This window comes from Oncorhynchus tshawytscha, linkage group LG25, assembly GCF_018296145.1.
Source record: "Oncorhynchus tshawytscha isolate Ot180627B linkage group LG25, Otsh_v2.0, whole genome shotgun sequence".
Taxonomy (NCBI): domain Eukaryota; kingdom Metazoa; phylum Chordata; class Actinopteri; order Salmoniformes; family Salmonidae; genus Oncorhynchus; species Oncorhynchus tshawytscha.
The window spans coordinates 46859919-46877155 of record NC_056453.1 but is presented as its reverse complement, the minus strand read 5'-3'; the positions used below and the strand labels follow the sequence as shown (position 1 = coordinate 46877155).

General features: G+C 46.6%; 2 protein-coding genes and 1 long non-coding RNA gene across 7 annotated transcripts in view; 2 read left to right on the top strand and 1 right to left on the bottom strand.

The window, feature by feature from the left end:
* Positions 1-13234, top strand: part of disc1 (DISC1 scaffold protein) — an 80619-nt gene extending 67385 nt beyond the window's left edge. The window contains exons 13-14 of one of the 2 annotated variants that reach the window (XM_042305813.1): positions 7978-8122; positions 12689-13234. In XM_042305813.1, the coding sequence (XP_042161747.1) occupies positions 7978-8122; positions 12689-12849 (306 nt within the window). In that variant the 3' untranslated portion in view covers positions 12850-13234. Of the gene's footprint in view, positions 1-7977; positions 8123-12688 lie in introns of those variants that run through there. The other variant, XR_006079885.1, reaches the window with a different exon arrangement.
* On the bottom strand, positions 7905-12825 carry LOC121840752. Its single transcript, XR_006079886.1, has 2 exons — positions 12686-12825; positions 7905-8119 (listed from the first exon to the last, which is right to left on the bottom strand). It is a non-coding gene; the product is annotated as an uncharacterized LOC121840752 (long non-coding RNA).
* A 1550-nt stretch (positions 13235-14784) lies between the features above and the next one.
* LOC121840751 (involucrin-like) lies at positions 14785-16808 on the top strand. 4 transcript variants are annotated; one of them, XM_042305809.1, is made up of 4 exons: positions 14785-15329; positions 15391-15831; positions 16081-16115; positions 16174-16808. In XM_042305809.1, exons 1-4 carry the CDS (start codon positions 15081-15083, stop codon positions 16613-16615), a joined length of 1167 nt encoding a protein of 388 aa, XP_042161743.1. In that variant the 5' UTR covers positions 14785-15080; the 3' UTR covers positions 16616-16808. The 4 variants fall into 4 exon arrangements, with proteins under 4 accessions (XP_042161743.1, XP_042161745.1, XP_042161744.1 ...); XM_042305811.1 differs by having other exon boundaries at positions 14785-15571; positions 16174-16807; XM_042305810.1 differs by having other exon boundaries at positions 14785-15831; positions 16174-16807.
* Positions 16809-17237: the final 429 nt, after the last annotated feature.

The following is a 17237-nucleotide window of genomic DNA, read 5'->3' as shown; positions in this document are numbered from 1 at the left end:
CAGAGAACAGAGACACTACGTTTGGCAAGACGAGGGGTGGGGGTGTGTGTCTATTTGTCAATAACAGCTGGTGCGCGATGTCTAATATTAAAGAAGTCTCGAGGTATTGCTCACCTGAGGTAGAATACCTTATAATAAGATTTAGACTGCACTATCTACCAAGAGAGTTCTCATCTGTATTATTCGTAGCCGTCCATTCGTAGCCATCCACAAAATGAAGCTGGCACTAAGACCGCTCTCAACCAACTCTATAAGGCCATAAGCAAAGAAGAAAATGCAAAAAAAAGAAACAACGCTCCTGGTGGCCAGGAACTTTAATGCAGGCAAACTTCAATCAGTTTGACCAAATTTTACCAAAGCTCTCCCCCACCCTCCATTTGGCAAATCTGACCATAACTCTATCCTTCTGATTCCTGCTTACAAGCAAAAACTGAATCAGGAAGTACCAGTGACTCGCTCAATACGGAAGTGGTCAGATAACGAGGCTGCTTCACTACAGGACTGTTTTGCTAGCACAGACTCAAATATGTTCTGGGATTCATCCAATGGCATTGAGGAATAGACCACCTCAGTCATCTGCTTCATCAATAAGTGCATTGATGACGTCATCCCCACAGTGACAGTACGTACATACCCCAACCATAAGCCATGGATTACAGGCAACATCCACATCGAGCTAAAGGCTAGAGCTGCCGCTTTCAAGGAGCGGGAGACTAATCCGGATGCTTATAAGAAATCCCACTATGTCCTCATAAGAACCATTAAAAAAGCAAAGTGTCAATACAGGATTAAGATTGAATCCTACTACACCGGCCCTGACGCGTGTCGGATGTGGCAGGGCTTGAAAACGATTATGGACTACAAAGGGAAACCCAGACGCGAGCTGCCCAGTGACATGAGCCTACCAGACGAGCTAAATGCCTTTAATGCTCAATTCGAGGCAAGCAACACGAGAGCACCAGCTGTTCTGGAGGACTGTGTGATAACGCTCTCGGTAGTCAATGTGAGGAAGACCTTTAAACAGGTCAACATTCACAAAGCCACTGGGCCAGACGGATTACCAGGACGTGTACTCAAACATGCAGGGACCATTTTCAACCTCTCCCTGACCAAGTCTGTAATACCTACATGTTTCAAGCAGACACCATAGTCCCTGTATCCAAGGAAGCGAAGGTAACCTGCATAAATGATTACCGCCCCATAGGACTCACATCGGTAGCAATGAAGTGCTTTGACAAGCTGGTCATGGCTCACATCAACAGCATCCTCCCGGACACCCTAGACCCACTCCAATTGGCATACCGCCCCAACAGATCCATAGACAACTAAATCTCAATCACACTCCACACTGCCTTTCCCACCTGGACAAAAATAACACCTATATGAGAATGCTGTTCATTGACTACAGCTCAGTGTTCAACACCATAGTGCCGACGAACCTCATCACTAAGCTAAGGACTCTGGGACTACACCCTTCCCTCTGCAACTGGATCCTGGACTTCCTGACGGGCCATCCCGAGGTGGTAAGAGTAGGCAACAACACGTCTGCCACGCTGATCCTCAACACAGGGGTGTGTACTTAGTCCCCTTCTGTACTCCCTGTTCACCCACAACTGCATGGCCAAACACGACTCCAACACCATCATTAAGTTTGCTGATGACACAACAGTTGAAGGCCTGATCACCGACAACGATGAGACGGCCTATAGGGAGGAGGTCAGAGAACTGGCAGTGTGGTGCCAGGACAACAACCTCTCCCTCAATTTGAGCAAGACTAAGGAGCTGATCGTGGACTACAGGAAAAGGCGGGCCGAACCCGCCAACATGAACATTGACAGGGCTGTAGTGGAGTTGAAGAGTTTCAAGTTCCTAGGTGTCCACATCACCAATAAACTATCATGGTCCAAACATACCAAAACAGTCGTGAAGAGGGCACGACAAAACATTTTCCCCCTCAGGAGACTGAAAAGATATAGCATTTGGCCTCCACATTGACTCAGTACCGGTACCCCCTGTATATAGCCTCCACATTGACTCTGTACCGCTGACCCCTGTATATAGCCTCCACATTGACTCTGTACCGCTGACCCCTGTATATAGCCTCCACATTGACTCTGTACCGTAAATACCCTGTATATAGCCTCCACATTGACTCAGTACTGGTACCCCTATATATAGCCTCCACATTGACTCTGTACCGCTGACCCCTGTATATAGCCTCCACATTGACTCTGTACAGCTGACCCCTGTATATAGCCTCCACACTGACTCTGTACCGTAATACCCTGTATATAGCCTCCACATTGACTCTGTACCGCTGACCCCTGTATATAGCCTCCACACTGACTCTGTACCGTAATACCCTGTATATAGCCTCCACATTGACTCTGTACCGCTGACCCCTGTATATAGCCTCCACACTGACTCCTGTACCGTAAATACCCTGTATATAGCCTCCACACTGACTTGGTACTGGTACCCCCTATATATAGCCTCCACATTGACTCTGTACCGCTGACCCCTGTATATAGCCTCCACATTGACTCTGTACAGCTGACCCCTGTATATAGCCTCCACACTGACTCTGTACCCTGTATAAGCCTCCACACTGACCTGTATATAGCCTCCACATTGACTCTGTACCGCTGACCCCTGTATATAGCCTCCACATTGACTCTGTACCGGTACCCCTGTATATAGCCTCCACACTGACTCTGTACCGTAATACCCTGTATATAGCCTCCACATTGACTCTGTACCGCTGACCCCTGTATATAGCCTCCACATTGACTCTGTACCGCTGACCCCTGTATATAGCCTCCACATTGACTCTGTACCACTGACCCCTGTATATAGCCTCCACATTGACTCTGTACCGTAAATACCCTGTATATAGCCTCCACATTGACTCTGTACCGGTACCCCCTGTATATAGCCTCCACATTGACTCAGTACTGGTAGCCCCCCTATATATAGCCTCCACATTGACTCTGTACCGCTGACCCCTGTATATAGCCTCCACACTGACTCTGTACCGTAATACCCTGTATATAGCCTCCACATTGACTCTGTACCGCTGACCCCTGTATATAGCCTCCACACTGACTCTGTACCGTAAATACCCTGTATATAGCCTCCACACTGACTCGGTACTGGTACCCCTATATATAGCCTCCACATTGACTCTGTACCGCTGACCCCTGTATATAGCCTCCACATTGACTCTGTACAGCTGACCCCTGTATATAGCCTCCACACTGACTCTGTACCGTAATACCCTGTATATAGCCTCCACATTGACTCTGTACCGCTGACCCCTGTATATAGCCTCCACACTGACTCTGTACCGTAATACCCTGTATATAGCCTCCACACTGACTCGGTACTGGTACCCCTATATATAGCCTCCACATTGACTCTGTACCGCTGACCCCTGTATATAGCCTCCACATTGACTCTGTACAGCTGACCCCTGTATATAGCCTCCACACTGACTCTGTACCGTAATACCCTGTATATAGCCTCCACATTGACTCTGTACCGCTGACCCCTGTATATAGCCTCCACATTGACTCTGTACCGGTACCCCTGTATATAGCCTCCACACTGACTCTGTACCGTAATACCCTGTATATAGCCTCCACATTGACTCTGTACCGCTGACCCCTGTATATAGCCTCCACATTGACTCTGTACCGCTGACCCCTGTATATAGCCTCCACATTGACTCTGTACCACTGACCCCTGTATATAGCCTCCACATTGACTCTGTACCGTAAATACCCTGTATATAGCCTCCACATTGACTCTGTACCGGTACCCCTGTATATAGCCTCCACATTGACTCAGTACTGGTACCCCCTATATATAGCCTCCACATTGACTCTGTACCGCTGACCCCTGTATATAGCCTCCACACTGACTCTGTACCGTAATACCCTGTATATAGCCTCCACATTGACTCTGTACCGCTGACCCCTGTATATAGCCTCCACACTGACTCTGTACCGTAAATACCCTGTATATAGCCTCCACACTGACTCGGTACTGGTACCCCTATATATAGCCTCCACATTGACTCTGTACCGCTGACCCCTGTATATAGCCTCCACATTGACTCTGTACAGCTGACCCCTGTATATAGCCTCCACACTGACTCTGTACCGTAATACCCTGTATATAGCCTCCACATTGACTCTGTACCGCTGACCCCTGTATATAGCCTCCACACTGACTCTGTACCGTAATACCCTGTATATAGCCTCCACATTGACTCTGTACCGCTGACCCCTGTATATAGCCTCCACACTGACTCTGTACCGTAAATACCCTGTATATAGCCTCCACACTGACTCGGTACTGGTACCCCTATATATAGCCTCCACATTGACTCTGTACCGCTGACCCCTGTATATAGCCTCCACATTGACTCTGTACAGCTGACCCCTGTATATAGCCTCCACACTGACTCTGTACCGTAATACCCTGTATATAGCCTCCACATTGACTCTGTACCGACCCCTGTATATACCCCTGTATATAGCCTCCACACTGACTCTGTACCGTAATACCCTGTATATAGCCTCCACATTGACTCTGTACCGCTGACCCCTGTATATAGCCTCCACATTGACTCTGTACCGCTGACCCCTGTATATAGCCTCCACATTGACTCTGTACCGGTACCCCCTGTATATAGCCTCCACACTGACTCGGTACTGGTACCCCTATATATAGCCTCCACATTGACTCTGTACCGCTGACCCCTGTATATAGCCTCCACATTGACTCTGTACAGCTGACCCCTGTATATAGCCTCCACACTGACTCTGTACCGTAATACCCTGTATATAGCCTCCACATTGACTCTGTACCGCTGACCCCTGTATATAGCCTCCACATTGACTCTCCACCGTAATACCCTGTATATAGCCTCCACATTGACTCTCTACCGTAATACCCTGTATATAGCCTCCACATTGACTCTGTACCGCTGACCCCTGTATATAGCCTCCACACTGACTCTGTACCGTAATACCCTGTATATAGCCTCCACATTGACTCTGTACCGCTGACCCCTGTATATAGCCTCCACATTGACTCTCCACCGTAATACCCTGTATATAGCCTCCACATTGACTCTCTACCGTAATACCCTGTATATAGCCTCCACATTGACTCTGTACCGCTGACCCCTGTATATAGCCTCCACACCTCCTCTGTACCGTAATACCCTGTATATAGCCTCCACATTGACTCTGTACTGGTACCCTCCTGTATATAGCCTCCACATTGACTCTGTACCGCTGACCCCTGTATATAGCCTCCACACCTCCTCTGTACCGTAATACCCTGTATATAGCCTCCACATTGACTCTGTACTGGTACCCTCCTGTATATAGCCTCCACATTGACTCTGTACTGGTACCCTCCTGTATATAGCCTCCACACCTCCTCTGTACCGTAATACCCTGTATATAGCCTCCACATTGACTCTGTACCGCTGACCCCTGTATATAGCCTCCACATTGACTCTGTACCGGTACCCCTGTATATAGCCTCCACACCTCCTCTGTACCGTAATACCCTGTATATAGCCTCCACATTGACTCTGTACTGGTACCCTCCTGTATATAGCCTCCACATTGACTCTCCACACCTCCTCTGTACTGTAATACCCTGTATATAGCCTCACTAGTGTTATTCTTATTGTGTTACTTCTATTATGACTTTTATTGTATCCTACTTGGTAAATATTTTCTTCTTCTTGAACTGCACTGTTGGTTAAGGGCTTGTCAGTAAGCATTTCACTGTAAAGTCTACACTTGTTGTATTCGGTGCATGTGACAAATATGATTTGATTTGACCTTCAATTTAACCCTGATCTGACCTCAATGTCAACATGAACTCCATTATAACCCTGATCTGACCTCAGTGTCAATATGATCTCCACTATAAACCTGATCTGAACTCAGTGTCAATATGATCTCCACTGTGCATGTATGACCCCCTTGTCCTTTCCATAATAACTTGAAATTAATGATTTCCACTTAGCTACTGCTGCACCGCCCCCCATCTATGTCTTCTCCAGAATTCAGCAGAACTTTTGGGAACTCAATCTTGCTCTCTCTCTCTCTCTCTCTCTCTCTCTCTCAGTGCATGCTGGGAGTGTTCATAGTTAAGAGACCGTGTGGAGGGCTCTGTCCATACTTACTTTCTTTATTCTTTCCTTGGTCTTTTCTTTCCATTTTTATTTTCTATGGTGGAGGGTTAACGCACTGTTAGTGGGTGGAAGGGGACAGAGTTTTAGTTTCCTGGGGGTTGAACGGTGTGGTGTGCACAGCCTTGGGCGGAGGAGACGCTGTCGTTACGGCATGGATTCAGGTGTGTTCCTGAGAATGGAGTTAAGGTGGAGGAGGATCTGCTCATGGTCGGTGAACAGGTAGGAGCTGAAGTTATACATTCTGCATCCAGAATGAACAAAGCTGTGGTTGTGTTGATGAAAAGAGTACAATTAGTGGGTAGGCTGATTGCTAGTGGAATATTTGTAAGGCATGTAATTGTGACGATTTCTTTTCTTTCGACTCCTTCGACAAGGGTTGTAGTTCCCAATCTGCATCTGTTTACTATGGATGATCAAATCTGAGTCATTTTGGTAAATTTGCTAGTGGTTTCAGGCCAAATTTCTTCAGCCTCCTGAGGTTTAAGAGGCACTGTTGCGCCTTCTTCACGACACTGTCTTTGTCAGTCTGTGTTAACCTCCCTGCGCATGGAACCCGCTAGCGGGCTGCAATTCCACAACATACGGTGATCGCTACATAAATAGTCATATTAAACATTCATGAAAATACAAGTGTCTCACCTGTATTGAAAGCCTAGAATCTTGCTAATCCAACTGCGTTGTTAGAATTAAAAAAGGATTTACTGCGAAAGAATACGATGCGATTATCTGAGCATAGAGCCCCATAAAAAAAAATTAAAAAATAACCAGCACAGGCGTAACATAATCACAAACTGCATTAACATAAATCATTTACCTTTGACGATCTTCGTCTGTTTGCAAAAATACAACGTCGTAACATTAAAAAAATTGAAAATTACATCCTTCAAAAGATTAGGATCTTGGTAATGAAACTTAAACTTAAAACTTAAAATAGCTATTACAGAGAACAAATACCATGCTTTTGTTTGAGAAGAGCAATCAACAACAAAAACATTTTCCACCATGACAGTTTTTACACATTCACATCTGAAGGTAAAATTAATACTTACATTCTGATATCTTGCTCTTTTGTCTCTTCCTTTTGGGTCCCAGTGATCAAATGCTGTTTTCTTTGATAAAATCAATTTTTATACCCTAAATCAAAACATTTTGTAACACGTTTGTGCCGTGAATTCCATCTCTATCAATTTTTTACGGAGCATTCGACGTAATTACACACGGTAAACAATCGTTTTTTCACAGCCAAACATCTTTGTTTTTTTTTTGCGGGGAGTATTGACCGAAGTGAACTGATTTGAAGACAACGAGCAATGACTACCTTGCGCACCAATAATAGTAACCGGAAGGTTGCAAGTTCAAACCCCCGAGCTGACAAGGTACAAATCTGTCGTTCTGCCCCTGAACAGGCAGTTAACCCACTGTTCCTAGGCCGTCATTGAAAATAAGAATTTGTTCTTAACTGACTTGCCTAGTTAAATAAAGGTAAAATAAAACAAATAAACACCAATGCCTCTGTAATTGTTAGGGTCAAATTTGTATCTGTTCTTAAAGATTGGGGTTATGAGTCCTTGATTCCAGATGTCAGGGAAATAACCTACACTCAGGATCAAATTAAACCATTTTAATATAGCCAATTTAAATATCCATCACTCCCTCTCTCACCCTCTCTCTCTTTATCTTACCCTCTCTCTCACCTTCTCTCTGTCCCTCTCTCTCTCACCTTCTCTCTGTCCCTCTCTATCTTTCTTTCTCAGGAGGACAGTGACAGTGAAGCAGCAGGGCTAACAGCAGACCTGACTATAGAGCTGACCGACCAGTGTGAGGAGATCAGTGATAGGCTGTTGATTCTGGAGGATGACCTCCAGACAGCCATACAGAACAAAGACCAGGATCTCACTCATATCCTTTACCTGTTTCTGTACGGTGTGTGTGTGAGTTACCAGAGGGTGTGTGTGAGTTACCAGAGGGTGTGTGTGTGTGAGTTACCAGAGGGGGCGTGTGTGAGTTACCAGAGGTGTGTGTGTGTGAGTTACCAGAGGGTGTGTGTGTGTGAGTTACCAGAGGGTGTGTGTGTGTGAGTTACCAGAGGGTGTGTGTGTGTGAGTTACCAGAGGGTGTGTGTGTGTGAGTTACCAGAGGGTGTGTGTGTGTGAGTTACCAGAGGGTGTGTGTGTGTGAGTTACCAGAGGGGGCGTGTGTGTGAGTTACCAGAGGGTGTGTGTGTGAGTTACCAGAGGGGGCGTGTGTGTGAGTTACCAGAGGGTGTGTGTGTGTGAGTTACCAGAGGGTGTGTGTGTGTGAGTTACCAGAGGGGGCGTGTGTGTGAGTTACCAGAGGGTGTGTGTGTGTGAGTTACCAGAGGTGTGTGTGTGTGTGTGAGTTACCAGAGGGGGCGTGTGTGTGAGTTACCAAGAGGGGGCGTGTGTGTGAGTTACCAGAGGGTGTGTGTGTGTGAGTTACCAGAGGGTGTGTGTGTGTGAGTTACCAGAGGTGTGTGTGTGTGAGTTACCAGAGGGTGTGTGTGTGTGAGTTACCAGAGGGTGTGTGTGTGTGAGTTACCAGAGGGTGTGTGTGTGAGTTACCAGAGGGTGTGTGTGTGAGTTACCAGAGGGGGCGTGTGTGTGAGTTACCAGAGGGGGCGTGTGTGTGAGTTACCAGAGGGTGTGTGTGTGTGAGTTACCAGAGGGTGTGTGTGTGTGAGTTACCAGAGGGTGTGTGTGTGTGAGTTACCAGAGGGTGTGTGTGAGTTACCAGAGGGTGTGTGTGTGTGAGTTACCAGAGGGGCGTGTGTGTGAGTTACCAGAGGGTGTGTGTGTGTGAGTTACCAGAGGGGTGTGTGTGTGAGTTACCAGAGGGGGCGTGTGTGAGTTACCAGAGGGGGCGTGTGTGAGTTACCAGAGGGGGCGTGTGTGAGTTACCAGAGGGTGTGTGTGTGAGTTACCAGAGGGGGCGTGTGTGAGTTACCAGAATACCAGAGGGGCGTGTGTGAGTTACCAGAGGGTGTGTGTGTGAGTTACCAGAGGGTGTGTGTGTGAGTTACCAGAGGGTGTGTGTGTGAGTTACCAGATGTGTGAGTTACCAGAGGGGCGTGTGTGAGTTACCAGAGGGTGTGTGTGTGTGAGTTACCAGAGGTGTGTGTGTGAGTTACCAGAGGGTGTGTGTGTGAGTTACCAGAGGGGGCGTGTGTGAGTTACCAGAGGGTGTGTGTGTGAGTTACCAGAGGGTGTGTGTGTGAGTTACCAGAGGGTGTGTGTGTGAGTTACCAGAGGGTGTGTGTGTGAGTTACCAGAGGGGCGTGTGTGAGTTCAAATCAAATCAAATCAAATTTTATTTGTCACATACACATGGTTAGCAGATGTTAATGCGAGTGTAGCGAAATGCTTGTGCTTCTAGTTCCGACAATGCAGTAATAACGAGCAAGTAATCTAACTAACAATTCCAAAAAAACTACTGTCATACACAGTGTAAGGGGATAAAGAATATGTACATAAGGATATATGAATGAGTGATGGTACAGAGCAGCATAGGCAAGATACAGTAGATGATATCGAGTACAGTATATACATGTGAGATAAGTATGTAAACCAAGTGGCATAGTTAAAGTGGCTAGTGATACATGTATTACATAAGGATGCAGTCGATGATATAGAGTACAGTATCAACGTATGCATATGAGATGAACAATGTAGGGTAAGTAACATTATATAAGGTAGCATTGTTTAAAGTGGCTAGTGATATATTTACATCATTTCCCATCGATTCCCATGATTAAAGTGGCTGGAGTAGAGTCAGTGTCATTGACAGTGTGTTGGCAGTAGCCACTCAATGTTAGTGGTGGCTGTTTAACAGTCTGATGGCCTTGAGATAGAAGCTGTTTTTCAGTCTCTCGGTCCCAGCTTTGATGCACCTGTACTGACCTCGCCTTCTGGATGGCAGCGGGGTGAACAGGCAGTGGCTCGGGTGGTTGATGTCCTTGATGATCTTTATGGCCTTCCTGTAGCATCGGGTGGTGTAGGTGTCCTGGAGGGCAGGTAGTTTGCCCCCGGTGATGCGTTGTGCAGACCTCACTACCCTCTGGAGAGCCTTACGGTTGAGGGCGGTGCAGTTGCCATACCAGGCGGTGATACAGCCCGCCAGGATGCTCTCGATTGTGCATCTGTAGAAGTTTGTGAGTGCTTTTGGTGACAAGCCGAATTTCTTCAGCCTCCTGAGGTTGAAGAGGCGCTGCTGCGCCTTCCTCACGATGCTGTCTGTGTGAGTGGACCAATTCAGTTTGTCTGTGATGTGTATGCCGAGGAACTTAAAACTTGCTACCCTCTCCACTACTGTTCCATCGATGTGGATGGGGGTGTTCCCTCTGCTGTTTCCTGAAGTCCACAATCATCTCCTTAGTTTTGTTGACGTTGAGTGTGAGGTTATTTTCCTGACACCACACTCCGAGGGCCCTCACCTCCTCCCTGTAGGCCGTCTCGTCGTTGTTGGTAATCAAGCCTACCACTGTTGTGTCGTCCGCAAACTTGATGATTGAGTTGGAGGCGTGCATGGCCACGCAGTCGTGGGTGAACAGGGAGTACAGGAGAGGGCTCAGAACGCACCCTTGTGGGGCCCCAGTGTTGAGGATCAGCGGGGAGGAGATGTTGTTGCCTACCCTCACCACCTGGGGGCGGCCCGTCAGGAAGTCCAGTACCCAGTTGCACAGGGCGGGGTCGAGACCCAGGGTCTCGAGCTTGATGACGAGCTTGGAGGGTACTATGGTGTTGAATGCCGAGCTGTAGTCGATGAACAGCATTCTCACATAGGTATTCCTCTTGTCCAGATGGGTTAGGGCAGTGTGCAGTGTGGTTGAGATTGCATCGTCTGTGGACCTATTTGGGCGGTAAGCAAATTGGAGTGGGTCAAGGGTGTCAGGTAGGGTGGAGGTGATATGGTCCTTGACTAGTCTCTCAAAGCACTTCATGATGACGGATGTGAGTGCTACGGGGCGGTAGTCGTTTAGCTCAGTTACCTTAGCTTTCTTGGGAACAGGAACAATGGTGGCCCTCTTGAAGCATGTGGGAACAGCAGACTGGTATAGGGATTGATTGAATATGTCCGTAAACACACCGGCCAGCTGGTCTGCGCATGCTCTGAGGGCGCGGCTGGGGATGCCGTCTGGGCCTGCAGCCTTGCGAGGGTTAACACGTTTAAATGTCTTACTCACTTCGGCTGCAGTGAAGGAGAGACCGCATGTTTTCCGTTGCAGGCCGTGTCAGTGGCACTGTATTGTCCTCAAAGCGGGCAAAAAGTTATTTAGTCTGCCTGGGAGCAAGACATCCTGGTCCGTGACTGGGCTGGGTTTCTTCCTGTAGTCCGTGATTGACTGTAGACCCTGCCACATACCTCTTGTGTCTGAGCCGTTGAATTGAGATTCTACTTTGTCTCTGTACTGGCGCTTAGCTTGTTTGATAGCCTTGCGGAGGGAATAGCTGCACTGTTTGTATTCAGCCATGTTACCAGACACCTTGCCCTGATTAAAAGCAGTGGTTCGTGCCTTCAGTTTCACACGAATGCTGCCATCAATCCACGGTTTCTGGTTAGGGAATGTTTTAATCGTTGCTATGGGAACGACATCTTCAACGCACGTTCTAATGAACTCGCACACCGTATCACACCGAGTTACCAGAGGGGGCGTGTGTGAGTTACCAGAGGGGGCGTGTGTGAGTTACCAGAGGGGGCGTGTGGGGCAGAGGGGGCGTGTGTGAGTTACCAGAGGGGGCGTGTGTGAGTTACCAGAGGGGCGTGTGTGAGTTACCAGAGGGGGCGTGTGTGAGTTACCAGAGGGGGCGTGTGTGAGTTACCAGAGGGGGCGTGTGTGAGTTACCAGAGGGGGCGTGTGTGAGTTACCAGAGGGGGGGGGCGTGTGTGAGTTACCAGAGGGGGGGGAGTTACCGTGTGTGAGTTACCAGAGGGGGGCGTGTGTGAGTTACCAGAGGGGGTTTGTTTGTGTGTCTGTGTGTGTGTTTGTCTGTGTGTCTGTCTGTCTGACTGGCTCCGCTAGTTAGACAGGGTATCTGTGGTTCTCTCTGACCACTCTGTCACTCTACAGAGAAGAACCAGAGGATCATTTGGGGCTGGTAGACTGTGGGAAAACTGTAGTCAGGCGGCGTGCAGGTAGATGAGCCTAGAAGCAGGTTTCTCCTACATGTTAACACATTACCTTCCCTTATCTTAACAACTTCTATGTATTGTAGAGAAGCAGAGAGAGAAAAACATTTCATATTTTCTATTCAATCAGCCTCCTCATTAAGAAGGAAAGTGATGAATTGTCATCAGCTCCAGCAGATTGATCAGAGTCGTTATGAATATTATCATGGATATTACAATGTCCACCTCCATCCTAAATCTGCTCAGAGGAGGAAGGTAGGAAGGGAGTGTATTTTTGTGTAAGTATATCAGCTATGTTCTATTCCTTAACCACAACACCACAGTCCCTGGAGCAGGAGGTGAGGGAGGTGAAGGCTACTCTACACACCATGCTGATACAGCTTAATGATGAGAAGGCGGAGGAGGAGAAAGATAATGAGATCATGGAGGAGGAGGAAGAGGAGGAGGAAGACCAGTATTTCAGTGACAGCTGGGAGATTTGATACGGGGGTCTCAGGGTTCTCCTGTGTTTTATGACCACTACATTCCAGAGAGACCCTTTCTGGTGGCTGTCCTCTGACAAACCGCTGACCTCTAACCCATGAACCTGCAAGACTCTGTGAGAGGTTGACATCAGCAATCATATTAATTTACTGTAGCTCCATCTCCTGTACAATTAGACTCTGTTGTGTTGCTGGACAATTCCAGAGAGACTGGACTATAAACCACTATCAGTTTTTATATATTATGGGAAGACACTTTGATACAAATCTAGTCATTTCTAAATATGTTTAAGATAGCAGTTATGTCCAAGTTTGATTTGGGAGAAAAACATTGGATTTTTATATATATATATATATATATATACAGTGCCTTGCGAAAGTATTCGGCCCCCTTGAACTTTGCGACCTTTTGCCACATTTCAGGCTTCAAACAGAAAGATATATAACTGTATTTTTTTGTGAAGAATCAACAACAAGTGGGACACAATCATGAAGTGGAACGACATTTATTGGATATTTCAAACTTTTTTAACAAATCAAAAACTGAAAAATTGGGCGTGCAAAATTATTCAGCCCCCTTAAGTTAATACTTTGTAGCGCCACCTTTTGCTGCGATTACAGCTGTAAGTCGCTTGGGGTATGTCTCTATCAGTTTTGCACATCGAGAGACTGAAAATTTTTCCCATTCCTCCTTGCAAAACAGCTCGAGCTCAGTGAGGTTGGATGGAGAGCATTTGTGAACAGCAGTTTTCAGTTCTTTCCACAGATTCTCGATTGGATTCAGGTCTGGACTTTGACTTGGCCATTCTAACACCTGGATATGTTTATTTTTGAACCATTCCATTGTAGATTTTGCTTTATGTTTTGGATCATTGTCTTGTTGGAAGACAAATCTCCGTCCCAGTCTCAGGTCTTTTGCAGACTCCATCAGGTTTTCTTCCAGAATGGTCCTGTATTTGGCTCCATCCATCTTCCCATCAATTTTAACCATCTTCCCTGTCCCTGCTGAAGAAAAGCAGGCCCAAACCATGATGCTGCCACCACCATGTTTGACAGTGGGGATGGTGTGGTCAGGGTGATGAGCTGTGTTGCTTTTACGCCAAACATAACGTTTTGCATTGTTGCCAAAAAGTTCAATTTTGGTTTCATCTGACCAGAGCACCTTCTTCCAAATGTTTGGTGTGTCTCCCAGGTGGCTTGTGGCAAACTTTGAACGACACTTTTTATGGATATCTTTAAGAAATGGCTTTCTTCTTGCTGCTCTTCCATAAAGGCCAGATTTGTGCAATATACGACTGATTGTTGTCCTATGGACAGAGTCTCCCACCTCAGCTGTAGATCTCTGCAGTTCATCCAGAGTGATCATGGGCCTCTTGGCTGCATCTCTGATCAGTCTTCTCCTTGTATGAGCTGAAAGTTTAGAGGGACGGCCAGGTCTTGGTAGATTTGCAGTGGTCTGATACTCCTTCCATTTCAATATTATCGCTTGCACAGTGCTCCTTGGGATGTTTTAAGCTTGGGAAATCTTTTTGTATCCAAATCCGGCTTTAAACTTCTTCACAACAGTATCTTGGACCTGCCTGGTGTGTTCCTTGTTCTTCATGATGCTCTCTGCGCTTTTAACGGACCTCTGAGACTATCACAGTGCAGGTGCATTTATACGGAGACTTGATTACACACAGGTGGATTGTATTTATCATCATTAGTCATTTAGGTCAACATTGGATCATTCAGAGATCCTCACTGAACTTCTGGAGAGAGTTTGCTGCACTGAAAGTAAAGGGGGTGAATAATTTTGCACGCCCAATTTTTCAGTTTTTGATTTGTTAAAAAAGTTTGAAATATCCAATAAATGTCGTTCCACTTCATGATTGTGTCCCACTTGTACAGTTTTATATCTTTATGTTTGAAGCCTGAAATGTGGCAAAAGGTCGCAAAGTTCAAGGGGGCCGAATACTTTCGCAAGGCACTGTGTATATATATATATATCTTCTAAATATTTTGGACTGTTCTAGTTAGTTTAACCAGGCTGAAACACAGCAGTGCCTTAGGCAGATAACAGACTTAACTAAATGTTGTTACTGCTAGAAGACATGGATACGCTGGTTTCCTCTCAACATTTTATCGGAATCAGAACAGACTGAACAGCTTTTAATAGTAATAATGTATATGGGGTCACTCCAATACGACCTCAGCTCCAGCTGTAATATGTGACAGTAGCGAAGAACAAAATGGACCAACAGCAGAGAAGGACCAAATTAACCAACAGGAGAGAAGAACCAAATGGAGAGATGGACCAACAGGAGAGATGGACCAACAGGAGAGATGGACCAACAGGAGAGATGGACCAAATGGACCAACAGGAGAGATGGACCAAATGGACCAACAGGAGAGATGGACCAACAGGAGAGATGGACCAACAGGAGAGATGGACCAAATGGACCAACAGGAGAGATGGACCAAATGGACCAACAGGAGAGATGGACCAAATGGACCAACAGGAGAGATGGACCAAATGGACCAACAGGAGAGATGGACCAAATGGACCAACAGGAGAGATGGACCAACAGGAGAGATGGACCAACAGGAGAGATGGACCAGATGGACCAACAGGAGAGATGGACCAGATGGACCAACAGGAGAGATGGACCAAATGGACCAACAGGAGAGATGGACCAAATGGACCAACAGGAGAGATGGACCAAATGGACCAACAGGAGAGATGGACCAAATGGACCAACAGGAGAGATGGACCAGATGGACCAACAGGAGAGATGGACCAAATGGACCAACAGGAGAGATGGACCAAATGGACCAACAGGAGAGATGGACCAAATGGACCAACAGGAGAGATGGACCAAATGGACCAACAGGAGAGAAGGACCAAATGGACCAACAGGAGAGAAGGACCAAATGGACCAACAGGAGAGAAGGACCAAATGGACCAACAGGAGAGATGGACCAAATGGACCAACAGGAGAGATGGACCAAATGGACCAACAGGAGAAGGACCAAATGGACCAACAGGAGAGATGGACCAAATGGACCAACAGGAGAGATGGACCAAATGGACCAACAGGAGAGATGGACCAAATGGACCAACAGGAGAGATGGACCAAATGGACCAACAGGAGAGATGGACCAAATGAACCAACAGGAGAGATGGACCAGATGGACCAACAGGAGAGATGGACCAACAGGAGAGAAGGACCAAATGGACCAACAGGAGAGATGGACCAAATGGACCAACAGGAGAGATGGACCAAATGGACCAACAGAGAGATGGACCAAATGGACAACAGGAAGATGGACCAAATGAACCAACAGGAGAGATGGACCAAATGGACCAACAGGAGAGATGGACAACAGGAGAGAAGGACCAAATGGACCAACAGGAGAGATGGACCAAATGGACCAACAGGAGAGATGGACCAAATGGACCAACAGGAGAGATGGACCAAATGGACAACAGAACCAAATGGACCAACAGGAGAGATGGACCAAATGGACCAACAGGAGAGATGGACCAAATGGACCAACAGGAGAGATGGACCAAATGGACCAACAGGAGAGAAGGACCAAATGGACCAACAGGAGAGATGGACCAAATGGACCAACAGGAGAGATGGACCAAATGGACCAACAGGAGAGATGGACCAAATGGACCAACAGGAGAGATGGACCAAATGGACCAACAGGAGAATCCCACAGTGTTTCTGTGTTTTCTGTTTTCTGCAACAGTCTTCTAAAATATGCTAAATGCTAACCACAGTATTGTGTGTGTGATGCTAAATGCTAACCACAGTATTGTGTGTGTGATTCTAAATGATAACCACAGTAGTGTTTGAGTTTGAGTTTATTTTTATTTTTACAGGGACAGGGCACATTAATCAACGTTTCAGTAAAAGTGCCGGTTTTAGCCAGCCGGCTAATTTTCAACCGCAGTCCCTGGGCAGGTTATTAAAAACAATTACAATACAGACAATAGCAACATAGAACAAGCAAGACATAGCAACATAGGACAAGCAAGACATAGCATACAGACAGAACAACATAGGACAAGCAAGACATAGCATACAGACAGAGCAACATAGAACAAAAAGCAGCAAGACAAAATTCATAAAAGCAACAAAGTGTTTCCACACCTCACAAGCTACAGACAACAGACAACATGGAGAGCGGCAACACACAGCTAGGGACCATGTTCACAAATCTGATTAACCTTTAGCCATGTCTTCAAGCATTTTGTGAAAGTGTGATATGTGGTGCAGTTATGTGTGTCTGATGGCAGTGTATTCCAGACATGGGAAGCTCTCACAGAGAATGCAGATTTACTAAAGGTGCTTTTCCTTAGGGGAACTATACAGTCACCACTCATGGCAGACCTT